This window comes from Haliotis rubra, unplaced genomic scaffold (genome assembly GCF_003918875.1).
Source record: "Haliotis rubra isolate DU_JTF1 unplaced genomic scaffold, ASM391887v1 Scf296, whole genome shotgun sequence".
Lineage (NCBI taxonomy): Eukaryota > Metazoa > Mollusca > Gastropoda > Lepetellida > Haliotidae > Haliotis > Haliotis rubra.
In genome coordinates, this window is record NW_025766964.1 from 232,739 (window position 1) to 259,688 (window position 26,950).

A 26,950-nucleotide genomic window follows, 5' to 3' on the forward strand; every position below is an offset into this window, starting at 1 on the left:
GTCATTGCTATATGATGTTATTGCTATATGATGTTATTGCTATGTAATCTGTGTATGCATTAAAGATAGCTCAAGTTATTCTTGTGGAAGTATTTGTGACAATTCTTATTATCTATTTGAATGATAATTATAGAGTATAAATCAGAATCTCGTGTTTGCACGTAAAATATGTAATACAACTCATACAACATTGTATACAACACACACACAAGGGCAATTATACAGCACTCCCTACAACATGGACGTGTAATACAACTCATACAACATTGTATACAACACACAAGGGCAATTATACAGCACTCCCTACAACATGGACGTGTAATACAACTCATACAACATTGTATACAACACACAAGGGCAATTATACAGCACTCCCTACAACATGGACGTGTAATACAACTCATACAACATTGTATACAACACACACACAAGGGCAATTATACAGCACTCCCTACAACATGGACGTGTAATACAACTCATACAACATTGTATACAACACACACACAAGGGCAATTATACAGCACTCACTGCAACATGGACCTGTAATACAACTCATACAACATTGTTTACAACAGACACACAAGGGCAATTATACAGCACTCCCTACAACATGGACGTGTAATACAACTCATACAACATTGTATACAACACACACACAAGGGCAATTATACAGCACTCCCTACAACATGGACGTGTAATACAACTCATACAGCGTGTTGATATTGCTGGAATATTTCTAAAAGTGTCATAAAGTCTTACTCATGAAAAGCATTTGGTATAACTCACAATCCAAGGGAGACAACTCTAAAGAAAAGTCCATTAAACGGGCACAAACAGGCCTTCCATTGTTACTACAATACCAACAAAAATAGCAGCAGTAGTAATGACTAGCACATGAAATAAACAGTACTGAAAATGGTCGAACAAACAAAAACAACTCACATCAGCGGCTCTCCACACCTTGACAGTGCGGTCCTGTGAGGCTGTGTAAAGGAGGTCCGTGCCCCCCCACTTGACGCAGGACACAGACTGCAGGTGCCCTGCCAGTGTCAGGTGGGTGTGGCCTAAAACTGTGTCCCAGATCCTCACTGTGCCGTCCTAGTGGACAAAAAAACATACATCACATCATGTATCCATGGAGGCGGTGGAGGGGTAGCCCAGTGGTGAAAGCGTTTGCTTGTCACACCGAAAACACGGGTTCAATTCCCCACATGGGTACAATGTGTGAAGCCCATTTCGGGCATCCCGCCGTGATATTGATGGAATATTGGTAAAAACGGCGTAAAACCAAGTCACTCACTTCAAGCAGTACCATTTCTCTGTAACACTGTGTGGGTGAGGGGTAGCCTCGTGGTAGCAGTACCATGTCTCTGTAACTCTGTGTGGGTGAGGGGTAGCCTCGTGGTAGCAGTACCATGTCTCTGTAACTCTGTGTGGGTGAGGGGTAGCCTCGTGGTAGCAGTACCATGTCTCTGTAACTCTGTGTGGGTGAGGGGTAGCCTCGTGGTTAATTTGTGAAGCCGTGATATTGCTGGAATAGTGCTAAAAGCGGCATAAAACCAAACTCACTCCCTCACTCACTAGTTGATAAAGTCATGCAATAGAGACTATGCTGATGAATTGTCTGGACATTGTCATAAGGGCCTAGCAGGTACTGACAAATGTCAATATGTAATCCTAGTAATTAGCTTTATCAGGAATGGAACAAAATTTGAGCAGCCTCAACAAAATTTGCTAGGACTTACAATATATCCAAGGATCGTTTCTCCTTTTTAATCTTTTGAATTATACTTAATATTGTTTGCATTACATAGGAGGCATAAAACTGTTCAGCTGTGTCTATCCTTAATCTGCTATCTCCCTGACTTGGCTTACCTTGGACGAACTAGCCAAATAGCGACTATCCTTAATCTGCTATCTCCCTGACTTGGCTTACCTTGGACGAACTAGCCAAATAGCGACTATCCTTAATCTGCTATCTCCCTGACTTGGCTTACCTTGGACGAACTAGCCAAATAGCGACTATCCTTAATCTGCTATCTCCCTTAATCTGCTATCTAGCCAAATGGCGACTATCCTTAATCTGCTATCTCCCTGACTTGGCTTACCTTGGACGAACTAGCCAAATAGCGACTATCCTTAATCTGCTATCTCCCTGATTTGGCTTACCTTGGACGAACTAGCCAAAATAGCGACTATCCTTAATCTGCTATCTCCCTGACTTGGCTTACCTTGGATGAACTGGCCAAATAGCGACTATCCTTAATCTGCTATCTCCCTGACTTGGCTTACCTTGGATGAACTGGCCAAATAGCGACCCTCTGGATCTCTGTAACAAGGAACAAAATACAACATGGTCATGCCCTTCAGTAAGATTTTCAAGTTTTGACTCTCTACTTGTTTAACATGTTAATGCAATATTCCAGCAAACAAGTCTAGACTTTCCAAAGGTTTCAAATTTCCCATCCCCCTGAGGCTCCCTTTCAAATGAAGTTAGTTGTTTCTATATACATAATATATTTTCATAGACTAAGTGTTAGTCTTAATGTGTAGTAGGTTCTGTTATACAAGAGCCAATATCAAACATAATGTGCAGTCCTTACAAAATTATAAGGATCTTCTGAGCTTGCAACACAACAAAAATACAGATTGTTGAACAATAGTGATAGTCTATTGCAACATACTTTTGCGATAGTGATAATCTATTGCAACATACTATTGCGATAGTGATAGTCTATTGCAACATACTACTGCGATAGTGATAGTCTATTGCAACATACTAATGTGATAGCGATAGTCTATTGCAACATACTATTGCGATAGTGATAATCTATTGCAACATACTATTGTGATAGTGATAGTCTATTGCAACATACTATTGTGATAGTGATAGTCTATTGCAACATACTATTGTGATAGTGATAGTCTATTGCAACATACTATTGCGATAGTGATAGTCTATTGCAACATACTATTGCGATAGTGATAGTCTATTGCAACATACTATTGCGATAGTGATAGTCTATTGCAACATACTATTGCGATAGTGATAGTCTATTGCAACATACTATTGCGATAGTGATAGTCTATTGCAACATACTATTGCGATAGTGATAGTCTATTGCAACATACTATTGAGATAGTGATAGTCTATTGCAACATACTATTGCGATAGTGATAGTCTATTGCAACATACTATTGCGATAGTGATAGTCTATTGCAACATACTATTGCGATAGTGATAATCTATTGCAACATACTATTGCGATAGCGATAGTCTATTGCAACATACTATTGCGATAGTGATAGTCTATTGCAACATACTATTGCGATAGTGATAGTCTATTGCAACATACTATTGCGATAGTGATAGTCTATTGCAACATACTATTGCGATAGTGATAGTCTATTGCAACATACTATTGTGATAGTGATACATCTGATAGCGATAGTTATTGCAACATACTATTGCGATAGTGATAGTCTATTGCAACATACTATTGCGATAGTGATAGTCTATTGCAACATACTATTGTGATAGCGATAGTCTATTGCAACATACTATTGCGATAGTGATAGTCTATTGCAACATACTATTGCGATAGTGATAGTCTATTGCAACATACTATTGCGATAGTGATAGTCTATTGCAACATACTATTGCGATAGTGATAATCTATTGCAACATACTATTGCGATAGTGATAGTCTATTGCAACATACTATTGCGATAGCGATAGTCTATTGCAACATACTATTGTGATAGTGATAGTCTATTGCAACATACTATTGCGATAGTGATAGTCTATTGCAACATACTATTGCGATAGTGATAGTCTATTGCAACATACTATTGCGATAGAGATAGTCTATTGCAACATACTATTGCGATATTGATAGTCTATTGAGATAGTCTATTATGATAAGATAGTCTATTGCAACATACTATTGCGATAATGATAGTCTATTGCAACATACTATTGCGATAATGATAGTCTATTGCAACATACTATTGCGATAGCGATAGTCTACTGCAACATACTATTGCGATAGAGATAGTCTATTGCAACATACTATTGCGATAGAGATAGTCTATTGCAACATACTATTGCGATAATGATAGTCTATTGCAACATACTATTGCGATAGTGATAGTCTATTGCAACATACTATTGCGATAGAGATAGTCTACTGCAACATACTATTGCGATAGAGATAGTCTATTGCAACATACTATTGCGATAGTGATAATCTATTGCAACATACTATTGCGATAGTGATAGTCTATTGCAACATACTAATAAGATAGTGATAGTCTATTGCAACATACTATTGCGATCGTGATAGTCTATTGCAACATACTAATGTGATAGCGATAGTCTACTGCAACATGCTATTTCATTAGCAATAGTCTATAGCAACATACTATTGGGATAGCATCGTTACAGCCCTAATAATACAAGCGAGTCTGGTAATTCTGTGCGTCCGGTAATTATGCGCAGCTGCAATAGCGTACTTCTTTATCGAAGGTAAACACATTTACGCCTGAAATCGGGACATTTCTACAAGGGACTGGCATTTAATCACTAAAGTTAATTAAATAACAGTAATTGACAGATATATTGACAATTTTATGAAAATTCGTTTTCTTCAGTCTTTTAAACATTTTTCTTCATTATTCATAATTGGATTTAATATGAAACACTCTTCCTTACATTGATGAAGTGATTTTTGAAAATAATCTGGCCATAATACGCTTCCATACTTCAGATCTCCAGCTGGATGTTATGTGCGTCAGTTGAGTCGCAGAATTACCGGACAGCAAGCGATGCCGTCAGATCGCCGATTAGGTCAACCGTATGGCATAATGCAACGTTAGAATGTTATAGTCGTCAATAAAACTTATATTTCTATGTAAATATGATGCATAGCAGCATGTTTAGTCACGTAAACCACAAAAAATAAGAGATGTTTGTTGACATGTTGCGATCGATGTGCTTAGGTCCACGGAATTACCGGACAGCATTGTAGCTGTTTCCATTTGAACTCAATATGATCAAACACCACATTCTACATGTTCTAAATTTGGCACTGAAGCAAAACAATATTTGCATACACCGTGTACCAATTAAACAATTACTAGTAGTAGTATTATGCACTACACAGATTCTAAAAGTTGCTACATATAGATATATAGACATAACCAAGTAGCTATAGGCATGCTTACAGATGAAGTGGTTTCCATGACATCCATGTGATCCACTGTTTGTGTCCGGTCAAAGTTCGGCCAATCTGGTTCCCAGTTTTAGGATCCCACACACATATCTGAGCAATGAAACAAGCGAATAAAGTCATCCTCCTCCTGTCAATGAATGAAAAACACAAACCAAGAAAAATTACAGTTACACTCCCACCACCAACCACCATCATTACTTTACCAAAAATTATAATACACACACAATTTCTTAGCATGAAAAGATAAATCTTCAATAAGTCTATTTACAAAGTGTCAGATTCCGTACAAAGGTGGGCGGTGGGGTAGCCTAGTGGTTAAAGTGTTGGCTCGTCACGCCGAAGACCCGGGTTCGAATCCCCACATGGGCACAATGTGTGAAGCCCATTTTCTGGTGTCCCCCGCCGTGATGTTGCTGGAATATTGCTAAAAGCGGCGTAACACCAAACTCAGTCAGTCAGCTGTACAAAGGTGATCGAGATGACTGTGCTCTACTTTCTGGAGCCAATTTTCATGACCACATTTCGACTATAGTCAGTTTACATTCAGGAATAGGAGTCACAATCATCCAAGTGCTAATATCTCTATCAGCACGTACCCCCAGGATCCTGAACTAAGAACATGCTAAAGTCACTGGCTGGCTGACAAAGAAAGAAAGGAAATGTAATTTTGTTGGAAATTGAGTCTTTCTTTAAAATTGAAAATTTTATTATAAATTGTATATTTATATACTTATCCTATCTCACAGTATGCACCTCTCCTCTTCTTCTACGACCATGTGTGGAAACGTGCTGTAGACTAAGTTGAATCAAATCTTACTGGCCTCCCGCAAACCAAGGAAAACTTTCGCATGTCTAGACCTTTCAAACCGTACCCCGAGAGACATCCAGAGCATGCAACTCAGAAATACGAGCAGCCGTAGCCAAGGCCAATAGAAAGAAGGTCTTAAAGGAGACATGTTCAAAATCTTTCTCCTCCAAAGGTTCATAATCAGCTGATGTGAGATGAGCAAGTACAACGGTAGATCCTAAGCTGGAGGCCAGAACTTCCGAGATTGGTCAGCCAGTTTGTAAGACCGGAGGAGAGACTGGAGTTCAGGGACAGTGGACACCTTCACACTTGAGGCCTCTGCAATAACCATGTTAAGAGCCGCCAGATAGGTAGATAGTGTAGAACCTTTGAGTTTTCTGGAGGTTCGGAGATGCTGAAGGTACTCTGCCACCATCTGCGGGGATGAGACGCCCCTCTTCCTGCAATACGAAATTCTTCCATTTGTCATCGTAGAGTGACCTCGTAGAGTGACCTCGTAGAAGTACGATGCGCTGTAGTTATAGCAGTAGCCACACGCTTAGAATAGCCCTTAGCCGTTAACGACCGATGTAGATGCGTCAAACGTCCAGATGGAGCGTCATCGGGGACCAATGTAGCTGGTCGGAGTGCGGATGTACCAGTAGATCGGGCCGAACCGGAAGTGGCACGGGATCTGGTTTGGCTAGGTCTTGAAGGTTTACGAACCAGCTTCTGGCCGGCCAATAGGGCGCGACCAAAAGCAGAGTCATCCTCTGAGTTGCGCGCAGCTTCACTAATACGCGAGGAAGAAGGGCCACTGGTGGAAACGCGTAAGCGTTCAGGTCCTCCCACGGAATGGCTAGAGCATCGAGGTCCCAAGCCAGAGGATCCGGAATCGGTGACACAAACCGAGGCAGCTGATGGTTGAATCGAGTGGCGAAGAGATCCACTGTCGGAGTCGTCAACAGAAGGCAAAAGGTCTGGAACACCTGAGGATGCAATTTCCATTCCGTTAGAGAGGGACGACTCGGTCGGGACAGATAATCTGCGATGACATTCTACACCCCCGAAATGTGGGTGGCTCGTACCAAGATGTGGAGAGAGTCCACCAGATCGAAGAACCGTTGGGTCCACTGCAGCAGTTGAGTAGACCCCGTGGACCCCATCCTGTTGATATGCCAAACCACCGCTGTGTTGTCCGACTGGATCATGAGGGTAGTTGCTCGTAGGTCATCCTGCCAGTGACTGATTGCAAGCATCACCGCCCAGAACTCCAGAATGTTGATGTGACAGGCGCGATCGATGGGAGACCACCGCCCTGCCATAGTTGATTGAGAAGATGAGCTCCCCACCCGTCCACATACAGGTGGTAAGACAAAACAAACTGTCGTAATGCTGACGCTACCGCTAGCACAATAGCATCAAAGTCCAGAGGTTGAGAACTCGAAGCCTCAGACCCCGGATACCAGTAAAATGGGTCTGGCCACCGATCCTGTTGTAGTAGGAACCGACGAAACAGAAGCAGACACTGAGAGATGACGAGGCACCTCACTAAGAGAAGACGGACCTCCAGCAGACTGAGACACACCCCCATGAGGCAACGATGAAGCCGTAAGGTCCCGGACATTAACAGCAAAAGTTGAGCTGAGCGGACCCAGCGCCGAACTAAGACACATGAGAGGTGAGCGCTGAACCCTGAGGAAGCACCGAACCAAACACCCCATGAGTCAACCTTGAAGCCAGTGAACTATGAGACAGCGCCGAACCAAGAACAATATGCGTAAGCGCCGAAGCACAAACACCGTGAGGAAGCGCTGAACCGGGAGTACTAGTACTATGAGTAAGCGCCGAACCAGGAGCCCTGGGAGCAAGCCCCGAACCAGGAATACTGTGAGCGAGCGCCACACTGGGAATACTGTGAGTAAGCGCCGCATTGGGAGCACCATGAGAAAGTGCCGAACCCAAGCCTGCATGAATTAGCGCCAAACTGGGAGCACCGGGATTAAGCGCCGAAACAAAAACCCCACGAGTAAGCGCCGAACTTGGAGCACCAGGAGGGAAGCAACTGAACACCAGGAGGAAGCGCTGAACCAGGAGTACCAGTAGTAAGCGCCTAGCCGGGGGCAAACAAGAGCGCCGAATTGGACTGAAGCGGTGCTCTGAATGACATCATGTGATCGGCAACAAGCAGCGCTCTACCCACAGGTATCTGTCCTGAAGTAAGCGGTGCTTGAGAGATAAGCGGAGCACTAGAATAATGTGGTGGCCCATAACCAAACGGTACAGGATACGGGATAGAAGTGGAAAAACGTACTCTGGGAACCATCGACACACTTGTCAACCCCATCAGAGGATGAGAAAGAGCTGCATCAAAACTATCCCTTGTACCCAAAGCAAGTGACACATTCTACGCAAGCACCAAATGGGAAACAGACGTAGTAACAACCACCGAAGTGGAAAGCGCCGCACTGCAAGGAAGCGTCACTTGAGATGTAATGCTAGGAATCACACCAAGCGCAGCACAAGAAACCCCCACCTCAGGACCCAAAGTGCACTGAGGGATAGTTATCACCGAAGACGGACGGGGCTGAAGAGAAGATGTAGATAACACTACAACCCTAGGTGGAGAAGAGTCTTCTAAAGTGATGGGGTTAGAGGCATGGTCGGAAAAGTTGCCATAAGTTTTCACCGAGGTAAGAATCCGACGCCTCCCCTAAGAAATCTTCATTAGGAGACGGGGACTGCGAACGACGGACTGCAGTTTTCTTACAGCGTTCTGCCTTAAGACGTTTAGACGCAGACGGACCCTCAGATGGGTTTCGACGATCCCTATCTGACATGCGTCTACAAGCCACCCGGCGGTATTCAGAGAAATCATCGTCGTTGAGGTCTGCACAAAAAGTACAATGGTGCGATCACTCACACCGACCTAAGCAGTCAACACATAAAGCATGTGGGTCTGCCACCGAGAAGTTACTGTTACAATTATCGCAATGTTTGCGTTTCTTAGAACCACTGTGATTAGATTTTCCCATTGTTGGAAACGCAATCAAACTTTCTTTGAGACAAGCACACGTCCACACGACGTAGCGACAAGAAAGAGAATGACAGGCACTGGTAGTCACGTGATCATCTGAGCGAGCTACACGCTTACAGAGATGATTGACAGGTGCTGATGTCGGAGTGGGGGCAGAGGTCAGGGCGGGGCAGAGGCCAGTAAGATTTGATTCAACTTAGCCTACAGCACGTTTCCACACATGGTCGTAGAAGAAGAGGAGAGGTGCATACCGTGAGATAGGATAAGTTTAAAAATACTATATTTTCTTTAATTCAGGCAGAGCTACACATAATCTTTTTGGGTCTTTGAGTTATGTGCATAGCTTTACGCTGTTGAGCGCATGTTTGTTCGTGAATATTCATCAAATTTGATGGTTAGTTTAATTCATTCAAGGGTGTTATACAAAAACAACAAAATTCTGATTAATCAAAAATATGTTTTTTACAATCAATAATTATTTTTAATACTTCTTTCAATCGATTTTCAATTATTTTCGATCATCGGAACATCACTATTTAACCCTAATTTCAGTTACATCACTCCACATCAACTCAAGGCAAAAGTGATTCAGATCTTAAATGTCTACCAATTTAGTTAAATCCATAAAAATGGATATGGTCACATAAGCAAAGCCAACCTGAAATTTGAACAAACAATCCCAAGGGTTTGGGGTACAAGGGACACAACCCTGTACAGCCCTTGCAACACATGACACTGAACTATCACTTGTCTTATTACCTGACTATTCTTGCACCCGGAAGCCAACTTGTTACCGTCTGGAGACCAGGCAATACACAGGATCCAGTGTCGGTGACCTGGCAGAACGCAGCAAGTCAGTCAAAATTCGAAATTGTATTGTCAATATGCAAAGTTCAAGATAAGCATTAGGGGTGAAACGGTATACCGCGGTAAAAGTAGAACCACAGTATTTTGCCTTCGGTTCAGTATACCGTAATGTAATAAAAAAATAATCGTTATTTTTGGTTTTCGTACCGTCATTTCTATCAAGTCATAAAATGACAGTTTTGTTCATTCAAAATAACAAAGATTATGGTAATTTTTTTCCATGTTATTAAACCATGTAAGGTTTGGCTCTTGTCAATTTTCTGCTTTAGGCCTAAAAAAACCCAAGAAGACAAAGACATCAATATCCCCCGCAACGGCAAAATACTCTGTCAAACTCACACCCTCAGAGTCAGGCACCTAATCGCCAGCACACAAAGTCAGCTGCCTAACCCGCTCAGCTACCGCGACTTCCACTGGTGATTAGGTGCCTGACTCTGAGGGTGTGAGTTCGAATCCCGGATGGGGCTCAACTTAAAAACGTACTAGAATTTGTACTTTACTAAAAAAGTGTAATCCCAAATATAACATATATGTTACATTTGACCACTTTCTAAATGGCATTGTGTAATCAGATATAAGTTGGATAGTAATCTCAACAACATGTGAAGCGGAATTCAACTCATTAGAATTTAAATATTCAAGGTTGAGGTGAGGTGAAATTGGGTTTTACGTCGTGCATGAGAATATTTTGCTCATATGACGACGTGAATGCGTGTGTATGTGTATGTGCGGCTGCTTGTACTAGCCCAGACTTAAGCTGTTTTATAGTGCTAGCCCACTGAGATACCATGCCGCAGTGAAGCATGAATACCCCACTCAGACACATTATACTGACTCCGATCCGACCAGTCCTTTTTGTACCCATTAATGCCGAGCGCCAGGCAGGGACCAACAAGTACCATATTTTAACGTCTTTTGGTTTGATGCGGCCGGGGATCGAACCTGCGACCTTCCGCTCTCCGGGCGGACGCTCTAACCACTACACCACGGAGGCGGTCAAATATTCAAGGGACTGTCTGCGAAGAGGCAATGCAGGGAGTCTCTGACATGTGAAAAGGGAGTCACATACACTGCCACTCTCTACCTACCTTTACAGGTGAACTGGGGAGTCTCTGTATTGACATCCCAAAACCGGACTGTCGTATCACCAGATCCACTTGCAAGGTATCTGCAATAAAAAGGTAACAGTATCAACACATTGCATTCCTGTCTATATAACTACATGATATTGATAAGTAAATGTTATGACAATGTCAGACTCAATGAATGTGGGCAGTTTAAAGCCGGCCGCCATATAGCTGGAATATTGCTGAACGCTGCGTTAAACAACAAGCAAAAAAAAAACAAAGTTTAAATCAGAAACAAAAACTATCCACCGATAAATAAAACTCAGTTTACCAATTTACAGAATACACATTTGGATGATATTTTTAACACATCTGTGACCTCACCAGTCAGGGTTGCCGAGACATGCAGACTATTTTCGAGGCACTATTGCGTAAATTTAGTTACATTTTGAACATTAATATTTTATTTTTTATAATTGTCCATGAAAAGATCAACATTTTTTATCCTCAGACATTAAAAGGTTCTAATTTCCTATCTTTGTGCATGAAAAATAATCATTTATAACTCTCATAACATCAAAAAACATGATACAATTGCAAAATGTAAACGATACAAAAACATATTTAAACCGATACTTTCAAAACTAAATATCGATACAGTTCTGAATGTATCGATAATTGTATCGTCTTAGAAAAAGTATCGATGCTTTGATGTATCGATGCATCCCTATCACTTAGTACCGCAGAGAGCACCCGTCTCATGAACAAGGGGCGGTAGTATTCTTTCCCGCATACACGCTACATCTCTTACTGATCAGAGGAGTATGTCACGACATGGAGGTACGTACCTTCCGTCTGGACTAAAGGCTACAGCTATAACAGCATCTGCATGTCCCTCTATAGTACTGGTACAGCGTGTGACGGCTCGTACTCGGAACACAGCTTGGGGCTGATATACAATATCAAGTACTTGTTCTGAAGAGGTCACTTCGACCTTCTGTAGGGTTTTCTCAAGGCTATCCTGAATCTCTGCCTCATTGACAAAGAATGAATATGGCGTGCTTTCATCCTGCAACAGAGAAATTACATACCATGAATTATGACGATTACATAAGTAATGGAACAAATTTCTTACCCACAATTAATCAACAAATTGTGATTTGCTTTAAAACTGTTCGAAACCAAAAGGACTTACACCATTTTTTCGTAAGATTAGCCACTGGTTCAGTCTGATATATTGTCACTGGCAAAAAAACATTCAGTGAACTTAGTGTTTTTACTTGAAATCAATCTAACACGTGACTCACTTTCTGGAGGATGGCATTGCACACTAGTTTGAGCTTGTCAACGGTGATATCAACCGGCAAGTCAAACGGATTTCCTGCTACCTCCCCCGTCTCGCTCTTGAACTGGGCCAGCACGCGCTTTCCCACCTCCTCCTCCTCCTTATGGGGAGTTACCTCCCCATTTCCTACGCCGGTGCTGTCAAACAATAATTTGCTGGTTGTCACAAACATGTACAGGATGGTGGATAAACTGAAAAACTTCTCCTACCTAAAGGTTAAGGACCATCCAATTCATTGTAGTTAATCTGTCATGTCACATTAACAATAGTGATGAGAAAAAAACATGTTGTCCATAACTTTCATTCTGTAGTGTGCGTGTGTGTGTCCAGCTTTAAGTCACGAATGTGGAGTAAAGTAATTAACACTGCAAAGCAAACTTCCAGCTGTATTAAGACATGTAAACAAAGACGTCTGGATCAGTCCAGCCAGTCACTGAAAGTGTGAACATTGATCCATTATATGTCGACTATGAGGACATTCGAACACCCAGTTTTGAAGTGAGACAGGACTGACCTCAGAGTCCGTATTTCATGTGTTTATCCTGTAACAAATATACACTGCTTACTGCAGACTATTCTGGGGCAGACTACCATATGTCCTACTCCAGCATATAAAACTGGACGACTTTGCACTGCGTAAGCCTTGGCTGGAATACGGGTTTATTTCCCTAAAACAGTTTCTAAAAAACAATATTATTAAGCATTTAGCGGCAATGCATAGGATACAGTTGACTTTTTGAGGGGGATTGCGGGCGCAGGCCTTTCGCAGCATAGGCCCCAACTGCGAACAAGGCCCAGGTTTAGTATCCACACCCCACTGCGTGTGGATACATATTATATAGTAGGGGGTGTGGATACATATTATATAGTAGGGGGTGTGGATACTAAACCGGGGGTTAGTTCATCGATTTTCTGACCCGCAGTGGGGGCCTATGTTTCGCAGTTCCAGTACAGGGGCCAGTTCCAAACAAATGTTTGCATCACTATGTCATTCGTAAGCCTAAGGTATAGAGTTACGACTGGTCGTAACTTTACGAACGCTTTGTGGATCGGGAACCAGGTGCCATAGATGGGGAAGCACCATTCACAAAACTAAAAGAATACGTACACGAGACTGAAATCTCATCAACACGTTCCCCATTTACTTTTTTTTCAGCATAACTTATCACGGTTACATGGCGTAAATGATACTCTATCAAGTATATTTGATAGAGAGACACACTATTATATCACCTCATTTCCTTGGTGAATGTTTCAATCCCAAATAGTCCAATAAAACCGAAACGTCAACACGTGTGTTGCAATGTTTTGATGTTCACCACGTGCTTCCGTGTGGGGGAGACATCGTTTAATGAAAATACATTTGGGCATGTTTGAACAAAACACTTCGCTTTTCTGTTAATAACATCGTCTCATGGGCTTACTAGTATTATCTACATACACAGTTTCATGATAAAATATACAAGGGACCAACTAATCGCGTAATATTTAATAAAGTATCTCTCGTAGTTTATTCGTAATGATTTCCCTTTCAAGGGAACTTACTCTAAACATAACGAAGTACCGATGCCAAAATATATTAAGCGCTCGTAAAATATAAGCTACAGACCCGTGCAAAAAGTATTCCCATAGACTTACATGCTATTTTAGTGTAGCATACATAAGTTTCATGAAGTGAGTTTAAGACGGATCTTCGTCAAATTTGACAGGCCTATGTGAAATCATCTCTGCTCTGCGCACATAATTTCAGTTCAATTTTCCGACCACTATTTACCTAATGACATCACATTCATCAACTTACGTATGGTTCCACAATGCACAATCCCATAGGCCGCCATGTTAAAGGAGTTCACGGCACTGTACATATGTTGATTAAATTGTTGCCATTCGATTAATAAGCAACGGAAAATTAAACAGAAATTATGTGATTGTAGGAAAGATGATTCCTCACAAATGTGCAAAATTTGACTTGGATCTTAAGAAAACAAAATTTATGAAAATTATTTATGCTACACTAAATTAAGATGTAAGTCTATGGAAATTACGTCAAGTGTCCGAATACTTTTTGCACGACTCTGTATTTACAATCTGGCACCAGTGCGACATAGCCTGCCCGCTGTTCACCAGTGGTGTTAATGTTTTTTCCTGAAAGCGTAACAAGTTAATAGAATGTGTCGATTCTGAAACAATTTTAAGACATTATTCCTATTTCTTTTTAAATAGCATAATAGTAAATACAGCACATACACATAGAGAAGTATGTATTGGGATTTTAGTTTATAAAAAAAGGTCGTAACTTCAGCAGGCTGATGTTAGAGGAGGAGCCACGAACATGTGAAGATGTCTGTCAAACGTTTATGCAAATTAAAGTGAAATTACTATTAACAGTAATAATTTAGCAATGTTCACTGTGAATTGTCTCCCTTCGACCTATCAACAAGTGCAACCTTAGTTTTTTTACCTGTTCACCGGCATATTTTGTCGGGCGTAAGGTTCTCAACCTCAAGCCCGGCTACATTGAAGACCTCCAAGTTCCCGTGCTTTGCTGCGTAGTATTTGCACAGGTGCTCGAGGGAGTCGAATGTGTAGAGGGATGCGCCCCCAGACCCGCCCCATCCGTGTCTGCTGTTGCTGTGGGAATCGAACACGCAGGGTCGGCCTGCTGGGTCCTTGATGACGGCGGTGGAGAACGCCCCGACAGTGACGAGGCAGCCGTCTGCTCTGCTTCCGTAGCATTCCTCTATGGCCTGTTGGAGCGACATGCCGTTCATGTCTCTGAGGTTCTTCCTCTGAATATCTGTTTGGGGTATGACCAACCCGTGGCAGTGTTTTGTAGGCAGCACCCTGGGCAAGGACAGACGCCATGATGGTGAGATATCTCTCTCTCTCTCTCTCTCTCTCTCTGTGTGTGTGTGTGTGTGTGTTGATGGTGGATGGGTGGTTTTGGGGTTGAGGACAAGTAACACCAAAACATGACAGTCTATAGGGGTTTGTCATTAGAAATATTACACATACTTGCTTGAATAAAATGTACGAGGACAAGGGGCTCTTTCAGACTAAGCATGAGGGGAGGGTCAGTGGACCTGTCATCACCAACCAGCTTTAGTTTAACTGCTAACAGTATCGCAGTATCAGTTTGACGTGTGAGGGAAGTAAGACTTCGATTTGTACCACGTACTTGAAACCAGAGACCTTACAATAAGAGACCGTTCATAATTTAATGTAGGGGGTGATGATGATTTTAAGAGTGGGGTGGGGGTGTCACCCATTTTGTTCTGGGGAGGTAAGGGAGGGGGCTCATCAATCTTGTACACATGTACTAGAGGGGGTCCGCAATTTTGTAAATGTTAATATTGAACAATTATGCTTAAAAATTATGGAAGGGGAAGGGCATTGATTTTGTACATGCCATTGGGTGGGGTGGGGTGACCTACTTTGTACATAAATTGTACTGGGGTCATTCACATTTACATGCTCCTCCATAACAATCAACTTCACCCCCTTCCTAGCCATAAATTATGATTGGTCTCCAATAACATTTCATATGGTCTCTGTTGAAACCCACTAGGAATGGTGGCCAACCCCCAACCCGTTTCTGGTGTCCCCCGCCGTGATATTACTGCATTGGTGCTAAACACGACGTAAGACGTCGCTCACTCACTCACTCACTCACTCACTCATAATAAAAGCCCTCTGCACGTCATGCTCGAAGTCTGGACTTACTTGAAAGGCCAACACGAGCGCGTGTCTTGTGGGAATGTTTGTACTTCATCCACAGCGAGTCTCTCTGTTGTTCCAGGCTTCCACATCCTGTTGATGAGGGTCTGATGGTGAAGTCGGTCTGCTGTGACAACCAAGCGGTCCATGAACTTGGGCGTCCAGTATGTTGTCGGCAGATTCTTGGCGGCTACGATAGCTGTGTAGGCCATAGATGTGCACTGCTGGTTGAGGTGTCGAGAGCTGCAGCGCAAGGAGTCGTTCAGGACGGTGCGGTAAACCAATGATGTTTTCAAACAGGCATAGGTTACAAAAGCGAGAGACGGATCCAGGAATGTGAAGAAGATAGGGTGCACATAGTACCCTCGGACCCGTTCCACAAAACGAGCGTAGCGCTACGACATTCGTACGTATAGGAGGTACGACAGTCGTAACACTACGATAGCTTTCTACAACATAGGGCCCCGTTCCGCAAAGCTATCGTAGCGATACGACAGTCATAAATCTATGCTAGTATGGCAGCTACGACTGTCGTAGCACTGCGGTTGCTTTGCGGAACGGGGGCCTCGTTCCTCAAGGCGATCGTAGCGCTACGACTGTCGTAAGTCTATGTTAAAGTATGGGAGTTACGATCATCTTAGGGTTACGGTCGCTTTCAGGAACGAGGTCCAGGGCCTAGATTTTCGAAGCTCTCTTAGCGCTAAGATAGTCATAAGTTAATTTTAATGTATGGCACTTACGACTATCTTAGCGCTAAGAGAGCTTCGAAAATCTAGGCCCTGATCATTAGCCGAGGGCATAGTACACATGCAAGATGTCAGGAAAATGTTGATTTCCAATCAGCGTCAAAAATGTTTAAATTAGTGATTTTGAATGAGTCGCTGTTCCTACAGGCTTTCATTTATTCAGATTGGTATTAACTGGCGTGCAAAAGCATACGCTTGTATATAAATTAAACAATAAACTCACAAACGTTCGCCCTAACTCTGCAAACTTGAGCCTGAAAAAATATCTATGTATCAAGTGCATCACCATGGGATAACCACTTCTTATTTGTTCTTTCATAGCCCCCATCAACCCACGGTATTACCTTTCTCTGTCAGGAGCGTAAGTGCCTCAACCAAACCAACTAAGACTCAAAACTGTCTTAATCCAGACTCCAAACAAATAACTGATACCAACAGCGACTGATGCAATGTGTGAAGCCCATTTCAGGTGTCCACCGACGTGAATTTCCTGAATATTGCTAAAAACGGCGTAAAACCAAACTCACTCACTCACTCAACAGCGACCGAAACAAAAGAAACACAAACGTACATCCTCTCCACTTTTGGAATATTCGCCTGAGAGAAGGTTCCCTGGATCGTCCGCTTCTCGTCCGGGAAGGGAAACTGCACATGCGCATACGCGTTCTTCCGCTTGGTTCCAAGGATCCCTGCACAGGTCTCAGCGATGACATCCTGGGCAGCGAGGTTGTCCTTCGCTGTACGCTCTTGGGATGAGGTGCGCCTGAATGTTGATGGACGCCTTCGACGTTTCATCAAACGTGTGGAAATATCGGCCCTTTTCGGATTGTGTCTTGATTCTATCTTTCGAATCTAAAGCATATATGTTGAAATGTACACATGTACAATGGATACCGGGTGACGGCAGGCACGTTTTGTCACGGACATATATTCTATAAACATCAGTATAGAGTTCACAGGGGGCCGGTTCCTGGCTTTCCTTAGAGGTGTCTTCTACCCCGGCTTCCAGTGACTCCTATATATATGTATACCTTTGGGTCCAGTTGCTTCCAGTTATTCATATCTTTGCTTCCTGTTACTCCTAACACTGCTAACACTGCTTCCTACCTCTGCTAACACTGCTTCCTACCTCTGCTAACACTGCTTCCTACCTCTGCTTTCACTGCTTCCTACCTCTACTTCCATCACTCCTATCTCTGCTAACACTGCTTCCTACCTCTGCTTTCACTGTTACTACCTCTGCTTACACTGCTTCCTACTTTTGCTTTCACTCTTTCCCACCTCTGTTTTGACTGCTTCCTACCTATGCTTTCACTGCGTTATACCTCTGTTTCCATCACTCCCACCTCTGCTTTCACTGATTCCTACCTCTACTTCCATCACTCCTATCTCTGCTTTCACTGCTTCCTATCTCTGCTTTCACTGCTTCCTACCTCTGCTTTCACTGCTTCCTACCTCTGCTTACACTGCTTCCTACCTCGGCTTTCACTGCTTACTACCTTTGCTTCCAGTTACTCATACCTCTCCTAACACTGCTTCCTACCTCTGTTGCCATCACTCCTACCTCTGCTTTCACTGCTTCCTACCTGTCCTAACACTGCTTCCTACCTCTTTTGCCATCAATCCCACCTCTGCTTTCACTGCTTCCTACCTGTCCTAACACTGCTTCCTACCTCTTTTGCCATCAGTCCCACCTCTGCTTTCACTGATTCCTACCTCTACTTCCATAACTCCTATCTCTGCTTACACTGCTTCCTACCTCTGCTTTCACTGCTACTACCTCTGCGTACACTGATTCCTACCTTTGCTTTCACTCTTTCCTACCTCTGCTTTCACTGCTTACTACCTATGCTTTCACTGCGTTATACCTTTGTTTCCATCACTCCTACCTCTGCTTTCACTGCTTCCTACCTGTGCTTTCACTACTACTACCTGTGCTTTCACTGCTTCCTACCTCCACTTTCACTGCTTCCTACCTCTGCTTTCACTGCTTCCTACCTCTGCTTTCACTGCTTCCTACCTATGCTTTCACTGCTTCCTACCTATGCTTTCACTGCTTCCTACCTCTGCTTTCACTGCGTAATACCTGTGTTTCCATTCACTCCTACCTCTGCTTTCACTGCTTTCTACCTCTGCTTCTATTTACGCCTACCTCTGCTTTCACTGCTTCCTACCTCCGCTTTCACTGCTTCCTACCTATGCTTTCACTGCTTCCTACCTCTGCTTTCACTGCTTCCTACCTCTGCTTTCACTGCTTCCTACCTATGCTTTCACTGCGTAATACCTGTGTTTCCATTCACTCCTACCTCTGCTTTCACTGCGTAATACCTGTGTTTCCATTCACTCCTACCTCTGCTTTCACTGCTTTCTACCTCTGCTTCAGTTTACGCCTACCTCTGCTTTCACTGCTTCCTACCTCTGTTTCGACTGCTTCCTACCACTTCTTCCAGTAGTCCTACCTCTGTTTTCACTGCTCCCAACCTCTGCTTCTAGTTACTCCTACCTCTGCTAACACTGCTTCGTACCTCTGCTTTCGCTGGTTTATACCACTGGTTCCAGTTACTCCTACATCTGCTTACACTGCTTCCTACCTCTGCTAACCTTGCTTCTTACCTCTGCTTTCACTGCTTCCTACCTCTGCTTTTACTGCTTCCTACCTATGTTTCACTTCTTCCTACCGCTCATTCCAGTACACCTACCTCAGCTTTCCCTGCTTCCTACCTCTGCTTTCACTCCTCCCTACATCTGCTTTCACTCCTTCCTACCCCTGCTTTTACTCCTTCCTTCATCTGCTTCCTGTTACTCCTACCTCTGCTAACACTGCTTCATTCCTCTGCTCCCAGTTACTCCTCCCTCTGCTATTACCGCTTACTTCCCCTGCTTTCACTCCTTCCTACCTCTGCTTTCACAGCTAATACCTCTGCTTCCAGTTACTACTAGCTCTGCTTTCACTGCTTCCTACTTCTTCTAACACTGCTTCCTTCCTCTGCTTCCAGTACTCCTACCTCTGCTTCCAGTTACTCCTACCTCTGCTAACACTGCTTCCTACCTCTGCTTTCACAGCCACTACCTCTGCTTCCAGTTACTACTAACTCTGCTTTCACTGCTTCCAACTTCTTCTGACACTGCTTCCTACCTCTGCTTTCACAGCCAATACCTCTGCTTCAAGTTACTACTAACTCTGCTTTCACTGCTTCCAACTTCTTCTGACACTGCTTCTTACCTCTGCTTCCAGTACTCCTACCTCTGCTCCCAGTTACTCCTCCCTCTGCTAATACTGCTTCCTACCTCTGCCTCTAGTTACTCCTCCCTCTGCTAATACTGCTTTCTACCTCTGCTTCCAGTACTACCTCTGCTTCCAGTTACTACTAACTCTGCTTTCACTACTTCAAACTTCTTCTAACACTGCTTCCTACCTCTGCTTCTAAGTACCCCTACCTCTGCGTACAATGCTTCCCACCTCTGCTTCCAGTTACTACTTCTGCTTCCAGTTACTCCTACCTCTGCTAACACTGCTTCCTACCTTTGCTTCCAGCGCTTCCTCCTCGTGCTGGATGTAATGCTTCATGTAGCTCCTGTCCAGGTTGCTCTTTGTGAAGGTTTCCAATGGTTTGACATCGGGTTCCCGATTGAACAGTCTCTTAAGTGAGTGACTGTTAAACAGAAAATATATAACTCTCTGAATATTATGCTTCATCGGTGCTACGCAACAGAGTTAAGAATTAGTGTGCAAGTGAGATGAGATATACGTCCTTAACATGTATATGTGAGATGTAAAAGGCTGTTCATTTATGTATATTATCATTTCACAACAAGAATCATTAATCAGTCGAATCATTAGAACTTAGTTTCAGGGAGCAATTATACTAACCCGCTCTTTGTATATATGCACACATGCAAACTCACTGTATAGATGTGGAACTCAAAGCGCTTTAGAGCAGAGCTTATCTGATTTTAGCGCTATATAACATGTATGTATGTATTACGATTCTTTGCCGTTTATTTGCCTCAGTCTGGTGCAGATTGCAATGTCTTCAGTTTTTCCAAGTCTTTTGTATGTGATGGATCAGTTGCCCTTATCATCCGAAACTCGGGACAGAACCATAGTAAACACTTTTGTTGGCAAATATGGCATCGTGCTGTACATTGGTGTAACAGTCAGTGAGTGAGTTTAGTTTTATGCACTCAGCAATATTCCAGCTATATGGCGGCGGTCTGTAAATAATCGAATCTGGACCTGACAATCCAGTGATCAACAGCATGAGCATCGATCTTCGCAATTGGGACATGTATCAACCACGTCAGCGAGCCTGACCACCTGGTCCCGTTAGTCGCCTCTTACGACAACCATGGGTTGCTGAAGATGAATTCTAACCCGGACCTTCACGGGTCCATTGATGTAAGAAACGTACCCTATTTCCCTGAGGTCAAACTTCTTCCTTTTCACAAGTTCTGGACTCGACTTTGACCGGGGACGGTGAATTTTCACTCGGGTGCGCTGAAAGGTCAAAACAGACATCAAATGGTAGTTTGATGCAGTCACTAATTATTAAAAGTGTATATTTGTGACACAAGGCCATCCATGGAATCTTTAACAAAAAAATAAAAATTGTGAGCAATTTACCTATGAATTAAAACTACAAACATTCTACGATTAAAACTCTGGCAATGATCAACATACATTGAATGAGGTGGTCCTAAGTACCCTCTTCGGAGGTCAATTATGTAACGCTACTTCAACCCCCTCCGAGGGTACAGCCACTAACAATCAAAGTTATTTATTCATTCTACCAACTTTAAAAGAACACAAAACTATAAAGACCCAGCAATAATGAAATGTTTGTAAGACAAAACTAACACACTGAAGCATAATTATCTTTAGAAGCATATCTGGATAAATTACAGAGTGGAATTATCAAGAAATGTTATTGTTGATTAACACCTTAAGACTGTTTGTTTAATTTACGGTTAACTGATGCATAGTATTCACTAATACCGTCTTGAAATGAACATACTGGTACATTCATTGCCACCAGAATACATCTTGAGACTAAAATATACCGGGAGAAACAAATAAAGGAACACAGGAAAATTCAAGTGTTCCTTTAATCTTTTCAGTTTTCATCACCAACTTTGAATAGCGCTGTGGGAGGAAATCAGAGAATAAATAAAGGAACACTGCCATGAAGTGTATAATGATCAATACACATAAATTTTGTTTACGAAGACAAAATATCCTATTTTGTTATTAAGATGTTGCTCTGTTCTTCCTGTACCCCTGTATTGGCAGTAGTGTTTTGTTAGGTACAGCAAATGTTGTATAAATCTTAAGTTTTGTATGTCATGACACGAAATTTCTGTATCTATGTGAAACATGAACATTCTAGCTGGAATCGAACTTCAAACGTCGTGCTATCTTCTGAAGAATGTGTTTTCACATATGGTATCTAGAGTGGTGTCCCTTTTCAAAAGTTAAAATGGCTGCCGTTGTGGTAACGCTTGACGTAAGTTCTTTTCCTTCGAAGATTGGTCAATAGAGAATAGACAAGGTGAATGTCTCTAGCAGAACGTTCTGAAAGGTATGTGGGGAGCCATTTCATCTATCCTATATGGACTAAACGGCTAAATCTAACGGATTAGGTTTCAATATACTACTTTGTCAAAAACAAGAATATCACGTAGATAATTGGCATGGATCAAAGTCTCCTAATGAATTGTTAAAGACTTATACATAATTAAAACTATATTTCAGTCCAAGATGGTCAACGAGTGAGGTTGTAGGACCATACAAAAGACCTTGTGACTACGTTGTGCTAAAACCCTTTTGATCCACACAAAAAAATGCATATCGATATGATTTAGAAATAAGCAAACTATTTAGAATGTCCTTGAAAGTTATGGTTTCTATTCATACGAATGAAAATTGTTTGTCCATTACTTTTACATTTGCTAATTTAGACTTAAACAATATAGGATAATGACCTAAACTTTCAGGAAGCTGACACTAGCTTTTTTCATACTGACAACATAAATCGATGATTAAACGATTTGTTTTTGCCTAGGACCTGCTTATATTTGTACTTTTCTTAAAAGCTTGATTGATACTATTTCAAAAACCTACCTATCTACTAAAGGACAAAAATGTACATGTGGTTGATTGTTGTTGTTTTTTTTGTTGGTTTTTTTTTTAGGTCCAGAAAAGTCCTCATTTCCTAAACTACCCTTTCTCTTTAAAATTTGAGACTTTTTAAATATATTTAATAACATGGTTGTCACATTCAAGGTTAAGGGGGAAATGTATTTGCCCAAATTGCTTATATTTTCCTTGTGTTCACTGTTCAGCCAATATTCTTAAGGTTAATAGCTCTTTGGTTTAAAAAAGGAAATGTCTCTCAGCATACGAGCCCCAGTTTAAATGCCTGTTGTAATGTCAATGTTAGCGCCAATTAAAGCATGTCTTAATCTTAACTCATCATACGAAGCACATATTCATTCATAGAATTAAATGCTCGAGAACAGACATTGTATTGAAAGTTCTATGTGTGCTTAGTTTGATGGTCCTTGGTCCTTCGTTCGATCCTCACGAAGAAAGTGTGTCCTAGAATCATTTTGCACACTAGCTATATAACTGCAAGTTTGTAGCTACAAAGCAGTTTCAAAGATAAATATTACACATCATAAAACTCATTAACTTATTTTTGCTCTCTAATATATTCCGTCTCAATTAATTCAGAGACACTGTGGCACAATGTGAAAGGAACCCACCCACTGAAAATAGTCCATGGGGAGAATGTTTCGAAGGGAGAGTAAAAGACACATTCATTAAATATAATGTAGGTGGAATAATAATAATTCCGTACTGCTCTCTTCTGAGCTGGGTTTTATTTATTTATAGCTATAACGGGTTTAACTTTAACTCTACCCCGTTATATGCTTAATGAACACATCTACCCGGCATTAGTGCTGGCACGTCTGTGACGTCACTATGCAGTGACGCCATGCATGCACACGCTAGACATGTTTCTAAGGCTTAGTTTAAAAATCATCGAATGAAGGTAACGTGAAGAGACAAATATGCATCACTACCTTAAATACTAACTTACCTTTCGCGTCCGCTTTGGTTGTGGTTCCATCATAGCTACAGTCGGGTTAATTCTACTCCGTTTCATGCTGGTAGACTGAACACATCTACCCGCAATGAAAGTTGGAGAGTTTCTGTTCTGTGACGTTATGCACAAATGGTGGTGACGTCATAACACAGAGTCCATGTTTATATAACTAGTAGATACACATAGCTGCCCCTTTATTAGAAGGTAACTAACGTATTCCGATTAACATTAACTACCCCAAACTGCAATTGTTCCACTTACCGTTCGACTCCGCTTGGGTGATGGTTCCATCATAGCTCCTACCGGATTTACTCTCATACGTTTCATGCTGGTAGATTTCACACGTGTACCCGGCGTGAAGGTGGACCGGCTTCTGTGACGTCACTATCGAGTGACATACACCCAGCTTACCGTGACGACACAAATAAATACGATCTTTCTAAGTCATTTTATCATGTTTTATTTTTTATAACTTTTTGTATCAATGTTATCGAAATGTTTATGAAGTCCAAGTGAAATCCCTTTTCTTATAAGAGGCCACTGAGTATTCTTGGAGAGTCACCTAAATATGTCGTTCGTTACACATTAACTTATGATTCTGAGTATGTTGAAAATATTATAAATAATTTTTACTGTTTATATGGCTATCGAAAACAATGCAGATGTGCAAGATAGAAGATTACAAAAGGGTATATTTGTATTAAAAAAATAGATTGAAAGCATTTTATTATGTCTCACAAATAATATATATATTAATGAATTAGGCATCCGCTGTATTTTGCAATGATAGGCTTTCATAACACTTCTCGTGGTGACCACGGTGGAAAAACCGTCAGTTTTTCTGACCCGTATGATCCTTGACTCATAAAAAAGACAAAATGATTGGAAATCCTTGTTGATTTTATGATGATAATTGCTCATTCTAAAAATAACGCTGAGTTTCATACAAAACCATGTTTGTACAAGCGTGGCCCTGGAATGTTTAAAGTTGAATTTATTGGTGAATGTGAACATTCAAATGACATTTTATGTGTCTTACACGATTCAAGGTCAATACGGAGTGTAACCTCCATGTCACTGTATAACAGCCAGCACCCTCCTCCTCATACTCCCTGTCGAATCCCTCCCGAAACTCTGAAGGGGCAGTCTACGCCATTCCTCGTGTAAAGCAGCTTCCAATTGGGCCAGGTTCTGTAAAGGAGGATCCCATTGTTGCACACCACGACCAATCATGTCCGAGATATGATCTAAGGAGTTAAGATCGGGGCTCATTCAATCGTGATATGTAAGGGGGTGTTTAACTAAGTTCTTTGTGTATATATAAAGAAAGAAATGAATAGGGTACATGTAGGATAAACACCCTTTTGGGCACACAGGTTCTGCATGTTTTATGAATTTAGCAAAACATTTATGAAGTGATTTTCTGAAAGTCATAAAATGTGTTTTCAGAAGTGGAGGCTGTATGGACATTACACAAGACTGATGGAGGAGCTCAGAGTTGGGGACACGCAGTCTTTCTTCAACTACCTTAGGATGGAGCCTGCCATGTTTGATGAGTTGGTGCAGAGAGTGGGACCAAGAAAAAAGAAGCAGGAAACATATATGAGAAGGGAGCTACCTCCGGGCTTGAAGCTAGCCACCACATTGAGGTTCCTGGCTTCACGTGATAGGTACCTCAGCATCATGTACAGCTTCCGCGTGGCAAGGAACACAATCAGCCTCATCATCCCAAAAGCATGTAAGGCCATTGTGGAGGAATACAAGGATGAGGTTATCATCTGCCCTACCACTCCAGAAGAATGGGCACCCATTGAAGAGGTATTCAGAAACAGGTGCACTATTCCTCATGCCGTAGGAGCTTTAGATGACAAACACGTGGCCATTAGGAAACCTGCCAAGAACGGCTCATTGTACCACAACAACAAGGGCTGGATGGTTGAACGTTGGTGCTTACGGAAGTATGTCTGATGCTCAGATCTTCAACGAGTGCGAGCTCAAGGATTGTTTTGAAGACGGGAGCTCAGGATATCCTGACCCGTTCCCCTTACCCAAAGACGACGAGCGTATGCCATGCGTTATTCTGGGAGATGATGCCCTTGCAATAAGGACCTTCTTGATGAAACCGTATGATCATAGGACTCTCCAAAGAGACGAGAGAATCTACAACTACAGGATCAGCAGGGGCCGATGGGTAGTGGAAAATGCATTGGAATCATGCCCTAGAGGTGGCAAATCCTCCTCACCACTATGCTTCCAAGGCCTTCCGTTGTGAAGGACATCATTGAATGCTGTGTCTGCCTCCACAACTTGATGAGGACTAGTTATCCTAGTCTCCACAATGGTATGGTGGATGAGGAAGATGAGCAACACAACGTGGTGCCAGGAGGCTGGAGACAACTTGCGCGGCTTAAAGGTGTGCAGCATGTTGCAGGAGGAAACAGAGACACCCAGGCTGGAAAGAATCAGCGGGAGATCCTCAAGTATTACTTCAACAACCCAGTTGGAGCCGTGCCCTGGCAGAACAGGATGATTGATGGATAAGTGACATATGGGCATTCGATTTGCTATATTTTTATCATTGATAAGGTTTCTTATAAATATATGACACCAACATCTTAATGTGTTATGATATTACCAGCCACTTTGTGTCCTCTGAGTTCTCTAAGTTCAATTAAATGTAATTCCCATTTTACACTACTTTTGGTGGCTACGTTTTTGTGACGCGAGGGCTCATTTGAAGAGCATTCGGGACGTTCGCACTGTATTCGAGGTGTATTCGAGGTACATTCGAGCTGTATTCCAAGTGCAAGCGAAATATTCCGATACGTTTGAAGAATATTCCACCTAAATACCAGCAGCAATCAAAGAACATTCCAGGTGCATTCGGGTCATTCTTGCAGGTTTTGCAGTGGCTTGCCTTTTCGATTCTCCCTCAAATACATTCAGAATACTTAGAATGCAGTTAGAATGCAGTAAGAATACTTAGAATGCAGTTAGAATGCACTTCAAATGCTATTCGCTATACTTCCGCTTCGAATGTA

The 26,950-nt window shown here is 42.2% G+C and overlaps 1 protein-coding gene and 1 long non-coding RNA gene across 5 annotated transcripts in view; one reads left to right on the plus strand and one right to left on the minus strand.

Moving 5' to 3' along the window:
• Positions 1–14,893, minus strand: part of LOC124282217 (notchless protein homolog 1-like) — a 49,639-nt gene extending 34,746 nt beyond the window's left edge. For all 4 annotated transcript variants that reach the window (XR_006900096.1, XR_006900097.1, XR_006900095.1 and 1 more), the window contains exons 1-8: positions 14,799–14,893; positions 12,300–12,474; positions 11,841–12,061; positions 11,014–11,093; positions 9,818–9,894; positions 5,227–5,324; positions 2,293–2,329; positions 943–1,098 (exon numbers count right to left, since the gene is read on the minus strand). Coding sequence is in view for 1 of the 4 variants with exons in the window: in XM_046718175.1 (XP_046574131.1) it covers positions 943–1,098; positions 2,293–2,329; positions 5,227–5,324; positions 9,818–9,894; positions 11,014–11,093; positions 11,841–12,061; positions 12,300–12,474; positions 14,799–14,812 (858 nt within the window). In the remaining 3 variants the exon portion in view is untranslated. The remainder of the gene's footprint in view (positions 1–942; positions 1,099–2,292; positions 2,330–5,226; positions 5,325–9,817; positions 9,895–11,013; positions 11,094–11,840; positions 12,062–12,299; positions 12,475–14,798) is intronic.
• LOC124282218 lies at positions 9,378–25,185 on the plus strand. Its single transcript, XR_006900098.1, has 4 exons — positions 9,378–9,388; positions 22,252–22,255; positions 22,998–23,001; positions 25,056–25,185. It is a non-coding gene; the product is annotated as an uncharacterized LOC124282218 (long non-coding RNA).
• The last annotated feature ends 1,765 nt before the right edge of the window (positions 25,186–26,950 follow it).